The sequence below is a fragment of the Lepidothrix coronata genome, unplaced genomic scaffold (assembly GCF_001604755.1).
Source record: "Lepidothrix coronata isolate B3197 unplaced genomic scaffold, Lepidothrix_coronata-1.0 Scaffold406, whole genome shotgun sequence".
Classification (NCBI taxonomy): domain Eukaryota; kingdom Metazoa; phylum Chordata; class Aves; order Passeriformes; family Pipridae; genus Lepidothrix; species Lepidothrix coronata.
In genome coordinates, this window is record NW_016690586.1 from 40,257 (window position 1) to 51,087 (window position 10,831).

Consider the following 10,831-nt stretch of genomic DNA (forward strand, 5'->3'; position numbering starts at 1 on the left):
GCAAGAGTTGCCAGAATAAAGGAGGACTTTGATGCCCAGGCTTGGATGCACAACAGATTTATTGAGTCTAAGGAAGAAAAGGAGGTGGCTCACAATGAGCCCCAAGAACAGCCACTAAGATGCAGTGAAGCTCCTGCAGAGTGTCCATCTGCCTGCCTTGTAGAGGGAGGAAGGACAACAGACAACAAAGGAAAGAGGTAGAAGAGCGGGAAAAGGAAACATCATCATGAAGCTCCAAATACAGTGTCTCAAAGTTCTGTTTTCAGTGCAGCCCCATGTTGTGAGGTCTTGGAGGTTCTTGCCCCAGGACGTTGCCAGCAGCTTTAGCAGGGGGGACATCTGCCACGGTAGCAGTTGGTGATGCAGGAGAGGTCAAAGCCCCCGGAGTTGATGGGCACTCCATTACAGCTGAGGATGCTGCCAACGGCAGCGGAGGTGGAGGATCCCACCACGGTGTTCTGTGGGAAGGAGCTGAGGATGGGCCCAGGCAGGGTCACCACCACAGCAGAGGGCTGGATGGCAACAGTGGAGCTCTGGCACTGCCTGACACAGCACTCATTGCAGCTGTTGGCCAGCGGGGTGGGGCCGCAGGGCTGGCAGCAAGGGTTGCAGGGCTGGCAGCACGACATGTCTCTGGCTCACAGGGGCACCTGGCACACCGGGCAGGGAGAAGCACAAAGCAGACACACATGAGAAGCATCCCTGCACCCTACCCCCTTGCAGACAAGGCACCTCCTGCCCCACATGACACTGCCCAGCCCAAAGCCCAGCAACCTCCTCAGCCAAGGCCCAGCCTCTCTCTGCACAACACCTTCTCTCCCCTTCCCTCTCCCAGCAGAAGCAGCTCCCAGCCCTGGGCTAACACAGCTCATATCAGCTGAGACCTGCAGTGAGGAAAGACGTGGTCTTGAAGCAGGAGGAGAAGGAGAAGAGGCTTCCCACTCACCTGATTCCCGAGGAGAAGGAGGTGAGAGAAGTGGATGCGAGAGCAGAGACTTGGGCTGCCTTTTATAGCAGTCCTGCACTGCCCCAGGCCCACAGGCACCTTTGTGCAAGTCATAATTTTCTGACCAGCTCATGTCAGTTGTGAACCATCCCAGCTAATGGTAGGGGCTGTGTCCTGCTTTCCTGCACTGCTGCCTTTTCATTTCCTGGTACATGTCAAGTGTGGTTCATTTCTCTATGTGCAGAATTAGAGGCCAAAGCATTTCCAGGGCAGAAAGGTGTCAGCAGAGTCAGAATGCTTAGAGCTGGTGGCATCCTCTGTGAGCAGGTGATGTTCACCTGTGTTGCTTCTGTGGGTTCATTTGTCCTAAAGTCGTCCGGAAATGGGCATCAATCTTGTGCTTCTCTCCCACATGCCCAGGAACTGCTGTGTATAGGGACATGGCAGCATCTTTGCATAAGAATTTCCATTTCCTGAGGTTTTCCTGGCCTTATATCAGCATACATACTTTTGCTTGGCTCCATGCAGACATGTATGAACACACATTTGTCAGTCTGTGCTTGTGAGATCCTCATCATGACAGCATGTGCAGGTCAGACAGTTTTGCTGGTGACTGGGATAAGACAGAGGCTACTCATGTCCAGGCCTATGCCAGATGTACTTCTACAGCTCCTGGTGCTGATTGAGGTAGTGTCTGCACCTCTGCATGTCTGTGATGGAAGAACAGGGGACTTGCCCTTTTCCCTTGGATCCATGCCATGCACCCTACCTCTGTAGATGGGTGAGAATGTGAAGAGGAGAAGGGGACTCTGGGCTCAAGCCAAGGTTATTTCTCTCTTATTGCCATCTTCTGTCTGAGCCTTCTTCCACAACACAGCTCCACCCAGAGCAAGAGGAACTGCCTTCAGTGATTGTGGTCCCCTGACCTCCCAGGACGTCCTGCAGCACCAGGGTCCTCCCAAGAACACAGCACAGGTTGGGCTCACCATCAGCAGAGCACGTTCCAAGGACAAGGGGAACATTTCTGAGCTGAGATTCAGGGGCTGATAATCACTGGCTGTGGAGTAGCCAGAGCTGTTGTCCTCACCTCCAAGGGCCAGGGCCTGAAGGAGGCCAACAGACAGTGTGTCCTTCCCTTCTATTACACTAAGGAATGAGAAAGGGTCCACTTGCTTACCCATTTGTTTCCTTACAGCATATCTTCCTTCTCCCTGGACAGCTTTAGTGAGGATCTAAACAGGAAAGAACCCAAAGCTTGGATGCAGAAGAGTTCGTCTCTGTGAAAACACCGGAGTGAAAGGATCATCATGGGCAGGCAAGGGTCAGTGTCCTACACAGGGAGAGAGAGAGGCAGGTCCACCCTAAGCTGGTATTGGTGGGGCTTCAACACTGAGGGAGTAGAAAACAAGAAAGGACAAGGAAGGAAAAGGGAGGTGGCAACATTCTCCACCTTTCAGTCTGACATCAACTTCTTGGTTTCCAGTGCTCCTTGTCTTGTCTGTCATCAGTGGCTTTAGCAAGGGGGACACCTTCTGCTGCCACAGCAGTGGATGGTCTTGAATTATGGTCAAATTACAGGAAACATTGGTTAACACGTGTTGTTTTGTACCTGTTTTCTCTAGATGCCATTACTACTTGAAAATTTTATAAAATGAGAGAGAGAAAAAACATCTCCTCATTATCTCAGACCCCTTATCTTGTTTTTTTTTTCTCCAAACAATTCTGCTTCTCCCTTTGATCTATCTGGACCCAGTTTTTAGCAGACAGGTGTGAAGAAGTGTTGTAGAAGCCCTTTTCTCTCTCTGCAGTACATATTTTCTTACCTTTAAACCAAAACAAGCCAGGGGAGGGAGGGGACGTGTCTGTGCAAGGCTGAGCTCAGGGAAAGGTGGGCTCTTCTCTTACAGAATTATTTCCTTAGTGCACCCAGAGACCTTCAGGTTATTGTGTTCTTCCAGAAGGGGTCAATGTCCATGGCTTGAGAAGCAGGAGAATGTGGTGAAAGAACCCCTGCTTTGGAACTGGTTTCCCTGTGTGCGCCCTAGGACAGGAAAATATTTGTCAAGTGCTGTACAGAGAATGCCTGTCCATTCTCCTCTCTGCGTGCTCTGCACAGCACCAAGGGCTGGAAGGAACCAACCTGAGCCTTGCAACTGGTTCCTGTCAAAAAAGCTTCTTTTTATTCTGAATAAAAAACTTCATTTTGTTCTCCGAGTTTTCCTCAAAACCCCATCAGGGTGGACCTTTCTTGAGAAGATAATGGTGCTGACACAGAGGTCCAGAAGAACTGCATCCCCTAGCTTCCATGAAAGTGGAAATCCCTAAATGGAGAGGAGCATGAGCACTAAGGTTTCTTAGTGCCTTTGACAATGCCTGTGACAATTTCCGTCCCTCTATTCTGTCCAGGCTGAGCACAGGAGAGCATTCACATGAAAATTCATCTTACAGCAGACATATTTTTCTCAGGTTGTTGTGGAGGCTGAGTTCAGCAGTGTGAGATGATCTGAGTTCTGGCTGAACTTGAAATCCTTCTTTTGAATCCTTGTAGGTCTGCAAAGGACTAATGTATATCAGATATTGATGCTTTCAGCCTGGCAGGATCAGGAGTGCATGTGTGCATGCATAAGACTGTCGTGGGGTATATATCGATAGGTCTTGGTCCATGGGGAAAAGAACACACACACAACATGGTGATGAGACAAAGGGATGTCTGCTGCTCCAGAAAAGCAGCAGCTTTTATTCAGTTCGCTCGCTTCTACTTTCCCACACACACAGAATATAAACATATTCTTGCAAAAACACCCAGGAATGTAACACCTGCACACAGCCAAACAGCTTCGCCCCTGTACTCCTTAAAACTCAAGGCTGTGTCCATGGAAACATCCAATTAGCCTCACTGTTCTCATGGGAAAAGGCCTAACTCTCTGTAATATTTTAAACTCTTCAAGCCCCATGGATTTCGTGGAGCTGCCACTTCTCCCCACATAAGACTTCTCTGGACCAGAGAGCTTCTTTGCGTAGGGGGACAGGCCTCAGCCGAGCAGGGCATATGCTGTCAGGGATATTTTGCTTCCCATGTACTTCTGATACTTCTTGGCCTTGTGCCCCTTTAGGGACATCTCGTTCTACTCTTGCTCTTGCTGCATCTCTGGCTTCTCCCGCTCCTTCACCTCCCCAGCGAGGAAGGGGAGAGGATTTGCATCAAGCCTAATGACAGCGGGAGCTCTGCAGCCACAGGGAGACACCAACAGCCCCATCTCAGACGGGGCCACCCATCTGTGGCGGCTCATATTACAGGAAGGGTGTAGCAAAGCATCTTGGGACCTGTAGTCCTTGGTACTCTAGCGCACATGCGCAGTGGCATGCTTTAATGCCATTGGTTAAGAGATCACGTGTCACGACTCAAGGATTGTATTTAAACGTGTTCTTTGTAATGAACTCAATTCAGGCTGGGTCCACTTGTAGTTTGGGTTCGTTCCAAAACAGGTATCACACCCATCCTCCTTTGGAGCAGTTTTGATATCTCCTCTGTGGCTGATAGGAATAACTACAGACCCTACCACTTCCTGGTGGCCTGGTCATATTCTTAGGAGTGAAATGGTGTTCTGGGACCAGCCCCAGTTCCTATGGAGGCAGCAATGCTGCACTGACATGCTCTTATGGCTGGGCTTGGGGCAAGCTCGGCTCCCAGTAAGCTGCTGTCACCACCACGGGGAGGACTGGAGGAAGACATTGGAGTCCCGGCACTGCCTGACACAGGGCTCATTGCAGCTGTTGGCCAGCGGGGTCGGGCCGCAGGGCTGGCAGGGCAGGCACGGGGTGTAGCAGGACATGTCTGGGGCTGGAGCTGCACCTGGGAGAAACACTTGAAATGAATTAGAGCACTGGGACACGTGAGGAGCAGTTGGTCACAAGTCACAAGCCCATCACCCCACTGTGAATGTTTCAAAGGCCAGGAAGTAGAGGCTGGGTGGTGAGACAAAAATGTTTCTTGGCCTCATCCAAACACGATACTGCAAAGTGTCACCAGGCCCAGTGGGGCTGCTGCCTGTTTCTTCAATGAAGGGCCTCCTCAGGCAAATTCCAGACAGTCTCTGAGTCAGATCTTTGCTTTTTTCCCCTTCCCATGATAAGGAGTACCAAAATCCTGGATGGAAGTGTTGGATGGAAGATCATGCATCTGCATGACCAGAAAAAATGTTGGGAAGAAAGGACTTCAGACTCACCTAGATTGCAAAGGAAAAGAAGAAAGAGAGGTAGATGACAGAGCAAGGAGTTGGACTGGCTTTTGTGGTGGCTCCAATCTGCCCCAGGGCCAGAGGTGGCTGCTGTGGAAGTGGCAATTTCCTAGGGTGCTCATGATGAATGGAAAACCTCCCAGCTAATGACATGGGCTGGGTGTTTTTTCTCCCCAACACTACCTGTTATTTTCCTGGTGTATGTCACACACATTCCCTTACAGAGGCTTCTGAGTGCAGGGATTGAGAGGCTCCAGGATTTCCAGGGCAGGATTATTCTATGCCAGCAGAAGACTCAGCTGAAGTGCTGGATGGCTGCAGGGCAGGCAAGTGATGTTGGCCTGGAGCTCGCTAGTAGTGTTGCCTGTGACTGTATTGAGAGGAAGGGGCCCTGAAATCCTTGACTGGTCACCCTAGGGATTTCCTTGTGTGAGGACATGCTGTGTCTCCCTTCTCTCTCCCTCTCTCCCCAGTGAGGATGTTAGCCTGTGGAGGCTGCCTTTTGCACTCCCAAGTTCTGAGACAGCTTTTGAGAGTCCATTTTGGCCCCCACCCTCAAATGCAACAGGGGCAGAGGAAGTGAAAGTCCATTTCATGGCCTCCATGGAGCACTTTCATCAGTGGCACTGGCTGATCCAGAGGCTGGAGCTAGACAATATCTAGAGGGATACAGAGGTAATATTTTACATCATTCACTACATGAAACTTGTCGAAACTTTCCAATTCACAGGCAAAAAGAAGATGTAATTTTGTGGCCTGAACACAGTAAGCAAATGCCACCAACACCCCCAGCGAAATACCAAATGGCAAAGCTGTTTTAAAATTATTTGTGGGGAAAATTTGGAAAGAGCTCAGACCTACTCAGCATCGACATTGTAAGACAGCCAGATAAGTTGCATGGTTGTTTCTTTTCTCCACTTTTTTTGATGGGGGTACAGATACTGACTCATGGAACCACACCAATGGGTATGTGATCTTGGAGAACAATGCTGACATTTGTGTAGCTTGTTTCTCAACAGCATATGCACACCTAGAGTTTTACAATCAAACACTCAACTTCCCTGCCAGACCATTGCCTTTATCTTGACACAGACCTTGTTACATCTCTGAGTCAGTCAGGGGACTGGGATGCCCCTGCTCAGTGAATTGACAGGCAGGGTTTTGGCAGATGAGTATATTGTGGATTTTGTGTCACTAGTCCCTAAGCCCCTATGGCTTCTTGCAGTCTAGAGCAAAATGTAACTTTGAGGTCAAAGGCATCACTTTAAATAACATAACAAATAGAGGAAAGATCTATCTTGAGGCACTGAGGTATCCTGTGTTGGATCAGTCACAGTGTTACAGTACTACAGTGTAAATATAGACAGTAACAACCCTAAAAATATTGTGATAGTGCACCACTGTATCACTGTATCACCAGAAACAAGCAGAAGCGGGCAACAGACACCAAGACCCCTTTGGAGGATTCAGAAGGTGATTTATGACCAAAGAGTACAGCATGAAAATTTAAAAGCCGCCTCCGTAGATTTGGGTCATGGGCGTGCACTGGAAACACTCCTTCTCTGCTATCTTGGAAGTCCAGAGCAACTGTGGGAAAAGTTATTTTGTAAAAAGCCCTTTGGAGAACCATTTCATGGGATGATTGAGGTTGGAAGGGGCCACCTAGTCCAATGACCCTTCTGATTCAGGGCAAATAGAGCAAGTTGCCAAGAACCATGTCCTGATGGCTTTTGAAGATCTCCAAAGATGGAGACTCCAAGACTTTTCCGGACAATTTGTTTTCCAGTGCTCAGTCAGTGTCTTGATGTTCCAGACACAGCCTCCTGTGCTTCAGCCTGTAACCATTGCCTCTGGTCCTGTCATTGGGCCCCTCTGAGAAGAGTCTTCTTTGCACCTTCCCCTCAATTTTTTATATAAAGAGTGTATCTGCTTTATGTAACAAGGTTTTGGTAGTGAAGGGGGTCCCAGGGGTGGCTTCTGTGAGATGTCAGATGAAGACGATTCCACTGGCTCCAAGGTGGACCCACTGCTGGTCAGAGCTGAGCTAAGCTGTGATGTTGGTACTGCTTCCCTGATATCATTTTAAGAAGAGGTAAAAAACTGCTGTGCAACAGCAGCTGGGAGAGAAAGGTGGAATAATTAGAGAAAACAGCTGTGCAGACACCAAGGTCAGTGAAGAAGGATGTGGCACGAGAGCCCCAGGCACTGGAGCAGAGATTTCCCTGCAACCCATGGAGGTACACAGTAGAGCAGGTATCCACCTCATGACAGAGCAGATGGATGTACCCCGAAGGAAGCTGTGACACCATGGAGATCTGGAATAGGTTCCTGGCAGGAAGTGTGGCCCTATGGAGAAAAGGCTTTGCTGGAGCGGGTTTGCTGGTAGGACCTGTGGAGGAGCCACACTGGAACCCAGTCTGTTATTGAAAGGTTGCACCCTGTGGAAAGGATCAGTGCTGGAGCAGTTTGTGAAGAATTGCAGCCTGTGGGAAGGTCCCATGTTAGAGAAGTTTGTAAAGGAATCTTCCCATGCTAGAGCTGGGAAAGAGCGTGAGGAGGAAGGAGCAGCAGAGACAACACACTGCAACACCTTGTCCCCCTGTGCCACTCAGTGGGAGAAGGTAGAGAAGTCAGGAGTGAGGCTGAGATTAGGAAGAAGGGAGAGGTGGGAAGAATGTGGTCTTAGATTTGTCCTTATTTTATATTATCCTGCTCTGATTTTGATTAGAAATAAATTTAATTATTTTCCCAGAGTCTACTTTGCATATAGTGGTAAAGTCTAGGTGATCTCTCACTGTCCTTCTCTCAACCCATGAGCCCTTCATCATATTTTCTCCCCCTGTCTAGTTGCGGAGGGCAATGGTAGAGCATCTTGGTGGGCATATGGCAGCCAACCTGTCTTTAGTCCAGCACCAGAATTGGAGGTCTTGGAGGTTGTTGAACAATGTTGCCAGCAGCTTTAGCAGGGGGGACATCTGCCACGGTAGCAGCTGGTGATGCAGGAGAGGTCAAAGCCCCCAGAGTTGATGGGCACTCCGTCACAGCTGAGGATGCTGCCAATGGCAGCGGAGGTGGAGGATCCCACCACGGTGTTCTGTGGGAAGGAGCTGAGGATGGGCCTGGGCAGGGTCACCAGCACAGCAGAGGGCTGGATGGCAACAGTGGAGCTCTGGTACTGCCTGACACAGCACTCATTGCAGCTGTTGGCCAGCGGGGTGGGGCCGCAGGGACAGCTCTGTGCAGGACATGTCTTGGGGCACAAAGGGCACCTGGAGAGAGGGCAGGGAAGAAGCAAAAAATGGGGATGTGTGAGGAGCAGCTTGTCACCACACCATGAGGGAGACAAGACACAAGACAAGCCAGGAGGTGGAGGCTGTGCAGAGATGTACGAGGGCTTATTGCCCTCATCCTGCCAGGGCCCAAAAAGAGCCCCCAGCTCCTATGCAGCTACTGCTCAGCCCCTGAGTGCAGGTGCCACCTGCACACAAGTCCCAGCCTTCCTCCATTTCTGACCTTCTCCCTACTTCTCTCTTCCATGAAAAGCAATCCCAAGAGCCATCCTAGAAGAGAGCTGGAATCAATTGAGAGGTCCATGGAGGTGAGATCTCCTTTAGAGAAAGCAGAGAAGGAGAAGGGCTTCAGACTTACCTGATTCCTGAGGAAAAGGAGGCGAGAGAAGTGGAGAAGCTGAGCAAGCATTTATTATGGCCCTTTACTTCCCCAAGCTGCCAGAGGCATCCCTGGTAGACATGATCATTTTCTGAGAAACTCATCCTTATTGCAAAACATCCCATTTAATATGCAAAACATCCCATTTAATTCTATGGTTTGTGGCTTGGCTTCCTGAATGTCTGTGTTTCATTTCCTGCTTTGTTTCAGGCACATTTCCTTGTGAACACTTTTCTTTGCTTTTTTGTGTGACAGGATGAGAGGCCCAAGCCCTTCTGGAGCAAAACACATCAGTGTAGGCAGATGACTCAGAGGACTCATCTCGCATGCTGGAAGTCTAGTAAAAGCAAATTATGTCAGTCTGGATCACTGCTTTGGGGGTCTTTGGTGCTCCTGTTGGCAAGAAGTGGCTCAGCTCCTGGATTTTGCTCTATCCTGCCTAAAAATGAACCCAGAAAAATTCTGCTGGACTGTTTCTCATACTTCTCTTTTTCTGCACCTGAGAGGTCTGTGAGGCCCATGCCTTGTTCTTCTTCAGAATGCTCTAACCCTGCCACTATCATCTCCACTTGTCTACTGAAGAGGCCACAGTTCACTGTGATTCTTTCACAGAATATTCTGAGTTGGAAGGGATCCACAAGGATCACGGAGTCCAACTCTTAGCCCTGCACACCATGTGCCTGCAAGTATCATCCAAACACTTATTGAACTCTGTCAGATTGAGGCTGTGCCCAACCATCCTGTGGGGGAAGAAGCTTTTTCTAATATCCATACTAAACCTGCCTGACACAACTGCAAGCCATTCCCTGGGATCCTGTCCCTGGTCCCCACAGAACAAAGCTCAGGGCCTGCCCCTTCTCTACCCCTCCCCAGGCAGTTGGAACTGCAGTGAGGTCTCCCCTCAGTCTCCTCTTCTCCAGCTGAACACACCAAGTGCCCTCAGTGTCCTCACACGCCTTCCCCTCAAGACCCTTCCCCATCCTCGTTGCCCTCCTTTGGACACTCTCTAACGGCTCAATCTCTTCCTTCCATTGTGTCCCCCCAGAGTGCCCCAATATTGAGGTGAGGCCACCCCAGGGCAGAGCAAAGCAGGACAATCCCCTCCCTGACCCAGCCAGCGATGCTGGGCCTGATGGCCCCAGGACAGGGTTGGCCCTCCTGGCTGCCAGGGCTGCTGACTCATGGCCAACTGGCACCCACCAGGACCCCCAGGGCCCTTTCCTGGCACTGTTTTCCAGCATCTCATTCTCAGTCTGTCCATAGATCCAGGGTTGCCCCATCCCAGGGGAAGATCTGGCACTTCCCCTTGTTGAACTTCCTATGCTTGGTGATTCCCAGTCCTCTGATCTATCAAAATCTCTCTGCAGGGCCTCCCTGCCTTTAAGGGAGTCAACAACTTTTACTGTTTATTGTCTGTCTGTTAATTTACTGTCATCTGCAAACTTGCTCAATGTCCCTTCCAGTCCTGTGCCCAAGTCATTGATGAAGATGCTGAAGAGCACAGGGCCCAAGATGGAGCCCTGTGGAGCCCCACCAGTGACAGGTGCCCGTCTGATGTCACCTCAGTCACTTCCACCCTCTGTGCTCGCCCCATGAGCGAATTGCTCACCCACCACATGATGTGTTTATCCAGCTCTGAGCTGGACAGTTTGTCCAGAGGGATCCTGGGAGAGACAGTATCAAAAGCTTTTTTTTTTTTTTTCATGGCTAGGCTTCGCGAACGAAGATTTGGGAAGGCTCTATCCACATTTGCTACAGGCATGCTGGTGGCTTATGAGGCCAATACGTGACAGACATATCCGATTGCAAAAGGCACAACAGAAAGACTCCTTAGGTGGTGTATTCTGCAATACACGGTTCTTTCTGTGTTGCCTTTTCTCCTCGAGAGTGATCCTGCGTGTGTTCTCGAAGGAGACAGCTGCGTTATAGATGGTGTGTCTCCAGGCCTCCCGATTGGAGGCCAGAGTAGACCAGTTAC

General features: G+C 49.9%; 1 protein-coding gene and 1 pseudogene across 1 annotated transcript; both read right to left on the reverse strand.

The window, feature by feature from the left end:
- Window positions 1–323: 323 nt before the first annotated feature.
- Window positions 324–1,116, reverse strand: LOC108509803 (feather keratin Cos1-2-like). Its single transcript, XM_017839383.1, has 2 exons — window positions 947–1,116; window positions 324–650 (listed from the first exon to the last, which is right to left on the reverse strand). The coding sequence occupies exon 2, from the start codon at window positions 627–629 to the stop codon at window positions 324–326; it is 306 nt and encodes a 101-aa protein (XP_017694872.1). The 5' UTR covers window positions 630–650; window positions 947–1,116.
- Window positions 1,117–8,143: 7,027 nt separating this feature from the next.
- Window positions 8,144–10,831, reverse strand: part of LOC108509799 — a 6,283-nt pseudogene continuing 3,595 nt past the window's right edge.

Coding starts and splice junctions, on each gene's coding strand:
- LOC108509803 (XM_017839383.1), bottom strand. CDS start 629: ATGTCGTGCTGCCAGCCCTGCAACCCTTGCTGCCAGCCCTGCGGCCCC.